At 33.7% G+C, this 14,662-nt stretch overlaps 2 protein-coding genes across 4 annotated transcripts; both read left to right on the top strand.

Annotated features, from left to right (window-relative positions):
• Window positions 1-800: 800 nt before the first annotated feature.
• Window positions 801-5,883, top strand: LOC113853936 (carbamoyl-phosphate synthase large chain, chloroplastic). Of its 3 annotated transcripts, none has more exons than XR_003502710.1 (4): window positions 801-2,349; window positions 2,527-3,219; window positions 3,511-5,077; window positions 5,519-5,883. XR_003502710.1 is itself a non-coding variant. In XM_027484658.1 (3 exons), exons 1-3 carry the CDS (start codon window positions 1,042-1,044, stop codon window positions 5,020-5,022), a joined length of 3,513 nt encoding a protein of 1,170 aa, XP_027340459.1. In that variant the 5' UTR covers window positions 834-1,041; the 3' UTR covers window positions 5,023-5,722. The 3 variants fall into 3 exon arrangements, 1 of the variants encoding a protein (XP_027340459.1); XR_003502711.1 differs by having other exon boundaries at window positions 942-2,349; window positions 3,511-5,105; window positions 5,519-5,751; XM_027484658.1 differs by having other exon boundaries at window positions 834-2,349; window positions 3,511-5,722.
• Window positions 5,884-12,034: 6,151 nt separating this feature from the next.
• Window positions 12,035-13,594, top strand: LOC113856138 (LOB domain-containing protein 1-like). Its single transcript, XM_027487825.1, has 2 exons — window positions 12,035-12,364; window positions 12,997-13,594. Exons 1-2 carry the CDS (start codon window positions 12,131-12,133, stop codon window positions 13,354-13,356), a joined length of 594 nt encoding a protein of 197 aa, XP_027343626.1. The 5' UTR covers window positions 12,035-12,130; the 3' UTR covers window positions 13,357-13,594.
• The last annotated feature ends 1,068 nt before the right edge of the window (window positions 13,595-14,662 follow it).

Raw genomic sequence — 14,662 nt, 5'->3', positions numbered from 1 at the left:
TAATGGCAAGAAAAAGAGAACTTATTTATCAACCACATATGAGAACTTGTTTGACACGATTTTGTATCCGTTTTGCAGAGCATTAATCCTTTTATATAGATAGCATTGCTATTTCATATAAATATACGAGTTATAGTGATAGGAAACCTGACCAATCAATTTTATATGACTCTGATTCATCAAACGGACCCTTGTGATTTTCGAAAGATATTTCACACCACACGTAACTTTTTTTGTTAAAAATAAAAATATTTGGACACTTGATTTATGTGGTTGCCGTATATGTCAATTGGATCCTATCTGAACATTCAACATCGGGCACGAGCCATTGGAGGGTTCTTGTTCCTCAACTACACGTGCTAATTAGGGTACTCAACTAAAAAGGAAAGTGTATCTGATAAAGATGAGGTCACTTAACTATTTATGAGAGTATAAAAGATAACAAAAATCAAATGAATATCTATATATATTTTTAAAGTTCATTTACATTAAAAAAAAACACAAATATAACATGTATTCATCTTTCCCAAAAAGAATATATGCTTTAAGATAAACAAAATATAAATTAAGCATATCTAGAAAACGAAAACATAATATACTCAATTATAACCCACACAGCTACAATTGCATTTGAAATTGGAGGTAATTACGTGCAACATCTCTTGTAAAATCTAATCAGAGTTATAATTAAAAACCTTATCATAAAAATGGAAAGAGAAAATGATAGATTTTGATATGAATAAACAATAAGAAATATTTCCATTCCAAATAAAAACATTGGCTAATAAAACAACATTTTCGTCATATAGTTCTTCCATCACCAACAGAACAGCACAGAAAAGTGAGAAGCGACGAGCGGTCCAAAACAAAAAAAAACCAAAAAGTAAATATAATTAATGGTTTGTGACTCTCCTTTTGTATCGATGCCAAGCTCAGAATTCTGACGGCGACGGAGAATCAGCTTCTCACCCATTAAAACGCATTTTCCCTTAGACACACACTAAACCCAAACAAACAAACCCTAAACCTACGCCTCCAACAATGCCTCATTGCATCTCTCATCTCCACAATCACAAACTCCCACTCTTCTCCTTCTCCAATTCGCGTTACCGTAACGGTCACCGAAACCGTATCTCCACACTCCTTTCTCCACTCACCCGAAACGACGCCGTTTCCACCACCTTCCGCACATGCCTAACCAAAACCTCACTCATTCGTTGTTCTCACAAACCTCTCTCCGCCGTCGCCAGCCCCGCCGTCGAAACTGCCACCAAAGTTGGCAAACGAACGGACATAAAGAAGATTCTCATTCTCGGCGCGGGACCTATTGTTATCGGTCAAGCGTGCGAGTTCGATTACTCTGGAACTCAAGCGTGCAAGGCTCTTAGAGAAGAAGGCTATGAAGTTATTCTCATTAACTCGAACCCTGCTACCATAATGACCGATCCAGAAATGGCTGACCGCACCTACATCACTCCCATGACTCCTGAATTGGTGGAGAAGGTTCTCGAATCTGAGCGACCCGACGCTCTGCTTCCCACCATGGGTGGCCAAACGGCGCTCAACCTCGCCGTCGCGCTCGCCGAGAGTGGGGCGCTTGATAAGTATGGTGTTGAACTCATCGGAGCTAAGCTCGATGCGATTAAGAAAGCGGAGGACAGGGAATTGTTCAAGCAGGCTATGAAGAACATAGGGATTAAGACTCCTCCTTCTGGCATTGGCACCTCGCTTGCTGAGTGCTTGAAAATTGCGAATGATATTGGTGAATATCCGTTGATTGTTAGGCCGGCGTTCACTCTCGGCGGCACCGGGGGCGGAATTGCGTATAACAGGGAGGATTTGGAGGAAATTTGCAAGGCAGGGCTTGCTGCTAGTTTGACTAGTCAGGTTTTGATTGAGAAGTCTTTGTTGGGATGGAAGGAGTATGAGCTTGAGGTTATGAGGGATTTGGCTGATAACGTTGTTATTATTTGTTCTATTGAGAATATTGATCCTATGGGGGTTCACACTGGGGATTCAATCACGGTTGCGCCGGCGCAGACTTTGACGGATAAGGAGTATCAGCGCCTCAGGGACTATTCCATTGCTATAATTAGGGAAATTGGAGTGGAGTGTGGGGGTTCCAATGTGCAGTTTGCTGTTAATCCGGAGAATGGCGAGGTGATGGTGATTGAGATGAATCCCAGAGTTTCGAGGTCTTCGGCTTTGGCTTCCAAGGCAACCGGATTTCCTATAGCGAAGATGGCAGCGAAGTTGTCTGTTGGTTATTCATTGGATCAAATCCCTAATGATATAACAAAGAAGACACCTGCTAGTTTTGAGCCCTCCATTGATTACGTGGTTACAAAGGTAAGCAACTTGGTTATCAATGATGCCATCGTATTATGTGATGTGAATGTGGTTTGGTAGAAAATTCAAAGCAGAGCAAGTATAAGTATTAATATTTATGCCATCTCGATGACAATGTATTCGATTGAACTGTTTAAATTTGCATTTACTTTTTCCTGTGGGTTTTTTGCGTTGCAGATTCCTCGGTTTGCATTTGAAAAGTTTCCTGGTTCTCAGCCAATATTGACAACACAGATGAAATCAGTTGGAGAGGCAATGGCAGTAGGGCGAACCTTCCAAGAGTCATTTCAGAAAGCAGTGCGCTCACTAGAGTATGGCTACTCTGGATGGGGGTGTGCTCAGGTGAAGGAGATGAACTATGACTGGGAGCAATTGAAGTACAGCCTCCGAGTTCCTAACCCAGAGCGCATCCATGCTATCTATGCTGCGATGAAGAGGGGGATGCAAATTGATGAGATCTTTGAGCTGAGTTATATTGACAAATGGTTTCTCACGCAGCTCAAGGAGCTGGTTGATGTGGAGAGTTTCTTGCTGTCTCATAATCTGTCTGACTTGACAGATACTGATTTCTATGAGGTGAAGAGAAGAGGATTTAGTGATAAACAGATAGCATTTGCAACTAAATCCACTGAGAAAGAAGTCCGAAGTAGGCGAATATCACTGGGCATTACTCCAGCATATAAACGGGTTGATACCTGTGCTGCAGAATTTGAAGCTAATACTCCTTACATGTATTCTTCTTATGATTTTGAGTGTGAATCGGCTCCCACCACGAGAAAGAAGGTTTTAATTTTAGGTGGAGGACCAAATAGAATCGGTCAAGGGATCGAGTTTGACTACTGTTGTTGTCATGCGTCCTTTGCTCTTCAGGTTCCTTTTCTTCTCTTTTGCATTAATTAGATTAGGTTCCAGATTTTTTCGATGTGGAAAGTTTTAAGTCGGGTGCAAATGCTGCATGATATCATACCAACTCTGATATTTTGTATCAGTTTGGTGTTTTTAGAATGATTAAATTGCCATGCTTTGGTTTGAATTTCAATATGATAGGAAACGGTTCGCACTCATCTTGAGATTTGGCCACCTATGGTTTTTTCGTTTTCAATTTTCCTGCTGCAGTTGCTACTATTGTTAACATGTCACCCTTATCTATTGCATTTGCAGGAAGCAGGATATGAAACAGTCATGGTGAACTCAAACCCCGAGACAGTCTCCACAGATTATGACACCAGTGATCGTCTATACTTTGAACCCTTGACTGTTGAAGATGTTTTGAACATTATTGATTTGGAAAGGCCTGATGGTATCATTGTACAATTTGGAGGTCAAACACCATTGAAGTTATCTCTCCCCCTACAACAATACCTAGATGAAAACAAGCCAGCATGTGCTAGTGGGTTTGGTCATGTATGCATATGGGGAACATCTCCTGATTCCATAGATATTGCCGAGGACAGAGAGAGGTTCAACGTGATGCTTCATAAACTAAAGATTGAACACCCAAAAGGAGGAATTGCTCGGAGTGAAACAGATGCACTTGCCATTGCAACAGAAATTGGATACCCAGTAGTTGTTCGCCCTTCTTATGTTCTGGGCGGTCGAGCAATGGAGATTGTATATAGTGACGATAAACTGGTGACTTACCTTGAAAATGCTGTTGAGGTGGATCCAGAGCGCCCTGTATTAATTGACAAGTATTTGTCTGATGCTTGTGAGATTGATGTTGATGCACTGGCTGACTCACAAGGCAATGTTGTAATTGGTGGAATAATGGAGCACATTGAGCAGGCTGGGATACATTCTGGTGACTCTGCCTGTTCTATTCCCACTAGAACTGTACCAACTTCTTGTTTGGAGACAATCAGATCATGGACGGAAAATTTGGCTAAAGAACTGAATGTTTGTGGGCTCATGAATTGTCAGTATGCAATAACTCCATCGGGGCAGGTATTTTTGCTTGAGGCCAATCCTCGAGCTTCTCGTACAGTTCCATTTGTATCGAAAGCAATTGGCCATCCCTTGGCTAAATATGCTTCCCTTGTCATGTCCGGAAAGTCTCTTCACGATATACAGTTTACAAAAGAGGTTATTCCTAAATATGTGTCAGTCAAGGAAGCAGTTCTTCCTTTTTCAAAGTTCCCAGGCTGCGATGTGTTTTTAAGTCCCGAGATGCGAAGTACTGGTGAGGTCATGGGTATTGACCCTTCTTATAACACTGCATTTGCCAAGGCTCAAATTGCTGCCGGCCAGAAGTTGCCACTTTCTGGTACCGTGTTCCTTAGCTTGAATGACTTAACCAAGCCTCACCTTGAGAAGATTGCAAAGGCTTTTATTGAGGTTGGATTTCAGATTGTTGCTACAAGTGGAACAGCTTATGTTCTTAACGTAGCTGAAATCCCAGCAGAGCGGGTGCTGAAGCTGCATGAAGGGAGGCCTCATGCTGGTGACATGATAGCCAATGGAGACATTCAGCTGATGGTGGTAACCAGTTCAGATGATGCACTTGATCGGATAGATGGTCTGGCCTTGAGGCGGATGGCTTTGGATTACAAGGTTCCTATTGTGACAACAGTTAATGGAGCTCTGGCAACTGCTGAAGCCATAAAGAGCTTGAAGGCCAACGCTATCAAAATGATCGCTCTTCAGGACTTCATTGATGATGAAGTTAAAGAATGAGAGAAATTTTGCAGACAACCTCTTTCTCTCTGAATTGGTCGGGGGATAGATACCCGTAAGCACCCGTGGTTTTTCTGTCTTTGGTATTGCTATTTTATGCTCTAGGTCTTTTTGCCTACCAAAACATCAATTCTTCCATTTTTTTTAAAAATTTGAGATAAATTATTGGACAGTATTTAGGATGTGTGGCATGATTTGAGATTAACACACATTGGATGGATAATTTTGGCATATGACATGAGCTTAAATAACCTTGTTAAAATACTTCCATACACAGCCCTAACGAACAACACTACAGAGAAATCGGAACTTGCATGCTTATAAGATTTACAATATTGAGTTATTAGTAACGATCGCTATTCTTGTATTTTCTTTAGAATGAAACCTTCATAAGTTGCATCATATTCGATCGTCTTGGATTCCTATCCTTCACCAAGCTTACCCGTATCTTCAAAGGTTTTGTATGTTGACTGTGCTTAAACTTGGGCTATTGCAGATTACCATGAGCTTGTACTACTTGCTAGATTTGGAAGAGGCAGGTAAATTTCTAAGGTATTCCTTCATTTGTAGAGTGAAAGAGACAACAAAAGATTTGAAAGGTCATGTAGTCTGAGTCCTGACTCCTGATGAAGCACTTGTGCTTTGTGTAAAAGTTTTTGTAGTACATTGGATTTCCACTGCTCAATAATTATTCTAGTTTATAAAATCTTGCAACTCGCACTTGATGCTACTACTCAGGCATTTCATTATTTGGCAATCGCTAACTGAACACCTTGGGTAGTAAAATTTTATGCTAATTATCTGCTTTAATAGTAAAATTATGTAAATAAAGTTTGTATTTTTTAAAATAAATTAAGGATTAAATATATTTTAGTTGCTTAAAAGGTTTTTTTTTTTTTTTGTAGCCAATTGGTTTTGGCTTTAGTGACTTTTAAAATGATTATTAACTCAAATATTGTCATATGTTAATTTTAGTGTTACATAATAATTTTTGTGAAATCACATGAAATGCAATAACTGCAACGTGGCTAACTGATAACATTCTACAGATTAATAGTATGTTTGGTTTCTTTGTTAATATGAACTTTTTAAGTACGCAAATGAAATATTAATAATCAGTTGTTTCTTGACAAATGAATGTTAAGTTCTATTCTAATAGAAAATCGAATATACATCTATTAACTGGAAATTGATTTCACATCCAGAGATCTTAAGTAATCTCATTCTACATTATGTCCTACTCAATATAAAATTACACGTTAATTGTTTATAATAATTATAATTACTATATAATCGTTTTTATTTATTAATGCTAGTTAATATTTCTGTACATATCATTTTCCTAGTATATTTACCGCTGTTAGAATGTGTATATATTTCACATATAACGTCGGGATGAAATATCATAAAGTGAAAATTTTAATAAAATTTTTAATAGAAGTGAATATTTTTTTTCTAGCTATTTCATTTAATTTTCGTATAAAGTATGCTTTTGTGTCATGTGTTTGTTTGTGTATATTTAATTATAACTTTTTAATTATATTTTATTGAAAAAATATTAGAATATTTATTGCTGTTCTACTGATGATTTAAATAAACATTAAATTTTTTATGAAAATAATTTAATATAGCAATGATGATTAAGATTTTCAATTTCGTTAACAAATATAAATTTTCTTTCTAGATGTCTAAATAAAACGTAAATAATATTAAAAATTTAAATGATATTACCTAGTTCTTATTTGATTTTACAAGTGATTTGTAAATATAATTCACATATTTTAGTTTTAATTGTATACACATATGATGAGAGGAGGAATTTTTATATTTAATTAAATATACACATATAACTCACATATATATTTTAGTTTTATTTAAATAATTAAATATATAAATTAAAAGAATCATCCAAAATTTTGATTTTAAATAATTCAATAATTTTTTCTTTATAAAAAATTTATTATATTTAAAATATAAAACTATACAGAATATAAGTTTATTTAAAATTATAATTTTTTAGTATTTTAAAATTTTCTATTTTTTGTTTGGTACCTTATTTTTTTTATATATATTTCTTATTAGAATATACGCTTAGTCTTTAATAATTATTTATAAATTAGTTTTTATTGTTAAAATTTATATTTTAATTTTTATATAAGTATCTTTTTTTACACTTTAGTCTCTCTCAATGTTGCTAAAAGGATTTTAAATAAAATACTAATCTAAAAATATTATATCAATTTCTATAAAAAAAAAAAACTCTAAATATACTCAATAATAATATCGTACTTGTAATAAGATAACATCAATATCGTCAACTTGATAAACTATTTTCATAAAATCTATCTAACAAAAATCCTTCAGTAGTTTTCTCTTCAAGTCAAAATCAAATTATTTAACATAGCAATAAGTTCCTTAAAACTATTATTGCAATTTCTAATATGATTATAAAGCCCTAAAGCCAATTAGTATAAGAGTCTTCAGTTAACCCACCAAAATTACTACATTAAAGAAAGAAAAAGGTTACCGAACTAGACAAAAATGTTAAAAACAAGTAAGACTCGAGTCATGGAAAAAACTCGTATAGTAAATGTTGAATTGCTTGAAAATAATCCAAATAAATTACAATTATGGAAGTGTGATATACACAGAAGTATTCATTACTTATTAACATTAAGCTTACCTAACCTGAATTAAAATTATTGAAATAACTAAATTTAATTTTAACTTAAACTTAATTATTTAACTGGATTATACCCGTAAAAACGGATTGTAAAAATAATGTAGATTCGAATGGTTGGTTGAACCGCAGAAGAAAACACTGACAAGAGTACAAGGACGCATGTCAAAAAGAAATTGTACGATCATTCAAATCATTTCTTCTATATGTTTCTTGAATTCTTGCAGGGCAGAACGTACAAAGTTATGATCACCAAAGCGGCTAAGGACCCCTCCCTTCAACTAACTACAAGATGGAGCCTTTTCTCTTTTTTTGGGTCCCCTCGTTCATTTTCATTCTACCAGTGATGCATCTCTTCATCATTCTATTTCTTATTTTTGCTGCCCAAAAAATGACACCTCTATCTTCAGTTTTTCACACCTTAGAAGTACCATATTAAGTAAAATAAAAGACTTGTTTGGTATTTAACTCACCATGAGATTTTTCCTACTAAATTAATTAGTCTTTCTGAGTCGGATTTTCATATCAGAAATGTTACATCCATAGCTAGACATGTATAATCAAAGTTTACCACAAAAATGTGTATAAAAATAGAAGCTTTACAATATGTCTAAAAAGGGTTTGTGTTAAAATGTCACATCCATAGCACATGCAATCCATAAAGAATGCATAGTGGAGCAGGACACTCTCGGAACTAACCTTCTGAAATTGCTTTGCGTCTACACTTTCCCCTGCTTCACGATGAATGTGAAAATATTTATTCATGTGGGAGGAAAAAACAAAATCAGTCATAGAAGTTTAATGGCCCAAAAACACAAGTCATAGTGGGAGTAAACCGTAAAGTGCAATTGGCTAATGTTTCTTCTCTCTAAGGTCCACACGCTCATGACTCTGCAATGCCAGAGATATTGCAAATGGGAAAGAAAAATGTTATAAATTACAAAAGTCCAATGTAACTAATTCCACCGCAAAGTTGATAGCTAAATCAAATTCTTTTTCTAACGTGTGGAAAACTTTACACTTTTAAGATAAGGTAGAACCCAAATCCTGAAAATAATATTAATTATTAGAACTCATTCAGCATTGTATAATGTGTACTAGAATAGAATATTCTGTCAGAGGCAGAAATTAACATTTTAAAAACTATATTCATCATAAATTGCCTTTTACATACAATTAGATAACGTTTGGAAAATTTCAGTTCAGTGACTCATTTACAAGGAGCTTAATTGATATACTTAACAAGATATATATAATAATGATTAATGACAACTTCAAGAAGAATACATAGAGCTTAATTTATTAATATTTCAATTCTTTCTTATTTTTTCATCGTTGGCCATATTGTGGGTGCGTGCGCTCACAATGATATGAAATTTAAATGATATGTATATCTACATGTCAATTACTCAAAAGTATGATGACAAAATAATATATGAATAAGGCTTTCTATTGAAGAGTTTTTAGACCTCTAACACAGTTAACAAAACTGAAAAAAAAAAATCTTCACTTCTACCTCATCATAATTAATTTAATGATTTTTTAAAGTTTTACCAATAATAAATATAAAAAAATTGCATCACACCATATAAAAAGAAAAAAATTATGTGGTCCTGCCTAACATTCTCCATAAAATGTAAATAACATTTAATTATAAATATATTATAAACTTAAGTTAAAATAAGTAAACATTTAAATAATTAAATGGTGTATAAGTGAGTTAATGTGTTTAAATTGTTAGATATATATTTTTTTAAAAATTAACAGTTTAAATTTTTTACCTTTACTTAATAATATCAGTATTTATATATTTATAATTTAATTTTCTGTAAAAAAAAATTTAAGTCTTCAAAATTTATTATTTTAGCTCTTTTTATGATTATATTGAGAGTCATTTTTTTAATATAAATTTTATATATATTTTGTATTTAGATGATAATTTTAATAATTAAAACTTTCATATGATGCATTTTCAATTTTATAACAAAAATAAATTTTGAGTTATTGAATTTTATAATAACTAACTTAAAAATTATATTTATTATATATTTTAATTAGTTAATAATATAAAAATATTTATTCTGATAATGTAACAAAAAATAAAACTCAATTAAAACTTTTTAATTTATTAACACCATTTTAAAGAAATGGAAATTTTAATGAACCACATGATAGAGGTGCAATGCAGGTTAGCATATTCTAACCTATTAAAAACTTGTTAAAAAGTAGTATGAGTCGTCCATTTTTTAAAATGAACTATATATTTTAGTATGATCTCTTTAATAGTGGGTTATTAAGCAAGTTGGTCAATTAAAGATTAATTTAAAAAAAAAACATGAAGTGAATTAGATCGTATAATTTGATTAAGGTGTGAAATGAATAATACGTGAAAATAGTAACATTATATATTTTAAGAAATACTAACAATAATGAACCAAATAAAGAAATAATTTTTTTTAAAAACTAAGAGCATGTTTATTTTTGTTTTTAAAATAGCTTTCTGATTTTAAAAATTAATTCTAATATAAATTTGTATTAAAATTAATTTTTAAAAACATAAAACTGTTTTAAAAACAGAAATCAAACATACCCTAAATATTTATTTAAACTTTTTTTTTTATCATTTAGTATTACTATTGTTGTCTTTATTTATTTTATTTAAACTTGTACACTTAATAATGGGAATTAATGACACAAAATCTATTAACAAATTAATATAAGTTTTTAAAAATTATTCAGTTTGAGAAAATATTTTTAAATTTTTTTTTTATGTTTCTAAAGAGTGAAAATAAAAAAAAACAATAATTTTTATAAATGTTTTAAAAAAATAAAGTTACAATAATTAAAAAAAAAAAAACTAAATAAGTCGTTAGGTATCAATTGCAACAATATATGGAATGAGTTATTCATCATATGATTTTAAAAGTTGCAATTTAATGGCAAAAGAATTTGATTATAGTTTCAGTTCATCTTTTTTTGTATGTTCCACGAGCCAAGCTGCCCTTCACCAACCTTGCCCCCACCTTGTTCTCGCGCACGCATGCTCACAGCACACAGCACACAGCACACAGCACACAGCACACACTAACATACCCATTCTTTTCTGCAATTATTCAGACACTTAGTTTTACAAATTCTTTGCAAATTAATAAATGAAACACATTGTCATTAGGTGTTAGCTAAGTAGGCAGCTACCCCAATTACTCACTTCAAACAAACCGTTCCCAACTGTTAATTCTATCCAAACCTATGCCACTTGTCACTACCACATTACATTAAGACAACTAGCAGTTTCCGCGTAGTCCATGCTTGCCACCAAGAATGCGGAACATTTATATGAATATGCAATTTGTATTTTATTATTTAAAGTGAATTTAGTATGCGTATGCAAAATTATTAAAATAACTTGGTAACCATGTTGTGGACTATGCTGATGTTGTCCTGATTTGTATTAACCGGAAATCCAGAACAAGTAGTCTAAGTCTGGAAGTAGAAACATAAAAGATGAGACTCGCAAGTACAAACACGCACATGCGAGTGCGCACACACTTGACAGAATGTGGTACCATTCTAGTTTCGTCATGCAATGCGACAATGAGAGTAACTAGGTAAAAGTTTAAGTCATCTGTTGTTAATTTTCAATGTATCTTATTAAAAAATTTTGACCAGTAAACCGAATATTTGTCCAAATGAGAACGTGTTATTTTTCTTCGACCCCTTAGACTGCTATACATTGTGTTGAATATTACGATGTGATTTAAGGGCAAGAGGGTAAAAATCATATACAAACAAAAGGGGATGGGTAATGGCTTAATGTCTAATCTACCCCATTTGTTTTGCAAGTATTGCTATTATCAGTTACTGCGTCCTTAAGCATGTTATTGAAGTTTGACTTTTTGGGTTTGAAGTACTATGACTCGGGTCCAGAAAAGCTGGAGGGTGAATTGGACATGCTATGCTGTTCATACATTTCTTTTTCTCACTGGCAAAAGTCACTTTACTAGGGCTATGCAAGTTAGCTAGGCATGACGTAAGGGTTTTATTTTTTAGTGATTATTACTATTACTAATAAGCAATTATTATAGACTAATATTGGAGAAGTTTAATCCTATAATGAAGGGGGAAAAATAGGGAAGGAACAAGGAGAATATTGAAAACGGTTTTGTCAAACTTGCCAAGAGTTTTCATACAATAAGCCAAAAGAAGCATCAAATCACAACACCTAACGATGAAATGGGAAAAGGAAGACAGAGGGCGCAGCCAGTTATGTAAAGAATTTCATACGCTCAACCTTTTCCTATAAAACCATGGTTTTGGCTTCCAAACAACCCCACACTTATCTCACAACCTTCTTCACCCCTTGTGTTCCTAAAATACACAAAATAGCATCCAAACACAAAACAACAAACTAAGGTTCATCTGAGAAAAATGGAGAGTGACTCAAACACCCCAACTTCCTCACCCACATTTTCTCATTCTTCTAATTCCCCGTCATCTTCACCTCCCCAAGTTGTTATGAGCCCTTGTGCTGCTTGCAAAATTCTGAGGCGAAGATGTGCTGAGAAATGTGTGTTGGCACCTTATTTCCCTCCCACTGAACCTGCCAAGTTTACCACTGCACACCGAGTCTTTGGTGCCAGCAACATCATCAAGTTCTTACAGGTAGTTATTTAGTTAGTTATGTACACTTAGCCAACAAAATCTCCAGATATCATCAGACAAAGTTAAGATATTATGCACATTTTCATCGCATACGTGACAATTTATTTCAATGACATCATGGTTATGCAAATGAAAAACAGACACTAACAATGATGGTAGTAAAATAGATTACCTATTTTTAATTGATCCCCTGAAACCTCAACAGGGACGAAGTGTACGGAGAATTTGATATAGCATATATTTGATATACAACTGAAACTTCATGTATTTCTAACATGATATACATTCACAAGTTATTTTACATGCTAAGATGGGAAAATTTCTACACAAATGCGAAGTGCTTGTCGTTTTGATTTGGTGAATCGGCCTAATCTAGCAGGCCCAATGGCCAATGTGACATTCCAATTCTTGGCGATATAATGTCTCAAATAAAATGCAATTTCAACGACTAAATTTTAACGAAATCTTGTGGTGGGCCTCTTAAATTCTAATAAGAAATCGATTAAATATTTCAAGACAACACACCTGACTGGTAGTTTTTACATACATAACCTTTAATAGTACGACCAACTAAAATACATTGAAGTATTCATTATTGAAGAACTTAATTGATCAAATTATTCTTTTTCTAGGAACTTCCGGAGTCTCAAAGAGCTGATGCAGTGGCTAGCATGGTTTACGAGGCTGGGGCAAGAATAAGAGACCCAGTATATGGATGTGCAGGTGCAATTTGCCAGCTGCAAAAGCAAGTCAATGAGCTTCAAGCACAATTAGCAAAGGCACAAGCTGAGCTTGTAAACATGCAATTCCAACAAGCCAACCTCGTGACTCTAATTTGCATGGAAATGGCACAAACTCCACAGGAATCACCACAACAATCAGTGAACAACTTCATTTCAAGTCCTTCCCACAGCACTGGCTATCAAAACAATCTTAACTTCTTAGAGGACACCACCAACCTAAACTCCATGTGGGAGCCTCTTTGGACATGAAGAATGAGAACCATTAATTACTTATGCAAGACATTCTCCTAAGGAGAAGTTCAAGGAATTAATCAAGAAGAACTAATAAATTATAACCGTAACTTTGATAGCTAGAACTTATGTAGTTAGGTTAATTCCCTCTCTATGACTAGGATTTTGGAGAAAATAATGTTATGTAACATGTTAAGTGGTTTTTCAAACCACGGTAATCGTTGCAATATTGAAGAAAGCAGGGGAAATGTTATGTTTAAATGTGTTTTTATGCGCTGATATGTTGAATCTTAAACACCTTTTTGGTCACCTACTATAATCATTATAAAATTTGATCCCTCATGAATGCTTAATTCCTAGTCATAATAACTTTTGACCTTGTGGCTTTGGATTCTTTATAGACCTTCTGGAACCAAATTTTCGTTTGTAGATGTATTGTCAATCAAAAGACAAATCTAGGCAATATCAAGATGGAAGACTGAACAACCAAGCATAGTTAATTAGGACTTAATGGAGATTAATAATAATACATGGAAGACGATTATCATAAATGGTAATTATTAATTAAGACCAATTTGTGACTTTTTTGTTACAATCCTTTTAAACATTTTTATTGTTGAATTTGGATTGAACTTGTGCTTCTATTTCAAGGCTCTAACCAAAAAAAAAAAAAACTAGGCTTTTTTATCCATCCTGTTTTAATTATCAACTTTACATGATCCGGGGGGCATGAGATGGACAAAATTTGGCACCTTTTAATTGAGAAATAAGATTCTTTACCCTTTTCTTTTTGAAGTGCACACTTCATTCTTTGATTAAACTGGCTTGATCGATAGAAACGATGTGGTGAGCATATGAATAAAATGAAGACAGAGGAACGTGACAGTGTGAAACAATAATCAAAACACCATTGGGGTTATGAACTTATGATGGCATGAGTATTCTTAAACGCGTTTTGGGGGGCAGTAATTGAAATCATGTGCTGCCCACGTGAGCTGATTCTAAAGCAACCCAACCATACAACGTCACTTGTCGGCAACTCATTGGTGATCCATCTTTCTCGTCATCGTAGACAAAAGCACCTTTTTCGCACCCAACATTATTTTTTGTGTGTGAAGAAGGGAAACACATTTGCTTTTTATTGACTCAAAATTGTAGCTTTCCACTGCCTACATTAAAAGCACATCTTAACAAGACTTGTACAGTGCAATCCGTTAATTAGTCAGTTTTGAATAGTTCACATCAAAATTGTTTCTATATCTCAAAGTCATTTCTTATTAAACATAGCGAAGAATAAATAATATATAAAGACAACACATAGACA

Source organism: Abrus precatorius, unplaced genomic scaffold, assembly GCF_003935025.1.
Source record: "Abrus precatorius isolate BTA unplaced genomic scaffold, Abrus_2018 Scaffold11, whole genome shotgun sequence".
NCBI lineage: Eukaryota > Viridiplantae > Streptophyta > Magnoliopsida > Fabales > Fabaceae > Abrus > Abrus precatorius.
Note: the sequence above shows the minus strand (reverse complement) of the source record. Positions and strands in the feature narration are given on the sequence as shown.

Coding starts and splice junctions, on each gene's coding strand:
- LOC113853936 (XM_027484658.1), top strand. CDS start 1,042: ATGCCTCATTGCATCTCTCATCTCCACAATCACAAACTCCCACTCTTC. Junction 2,350..2,526: donor TTGATTACGTGGTTACAAAG/GTAAGCAACTTG, acceptor TTTGCGTTGCAG/ATTCCTCGGTTTGCATTTGA. Junction 3,220..3,510: donor ATGCGTCCTTTGCTCTTCAG/GTTCCTTTTCTT, acceptor TTGCATTTGCAG/GAAGCAGGATATGAAACAGT.
- LOC113856138 (XM_027487825.1), top strand. CDS start 12,131: ATGGAGAGTGACTCAAACACCCCAACTTCCTCACCCACATTTTCTCAT. Junction 12,365..12,996: donor ACATCATCAAGTTCTTACAG/GTAGTTATTTAG, acceptor TTCTTTTTCTAG/GAACTTCCGGAGTCTCAAAG.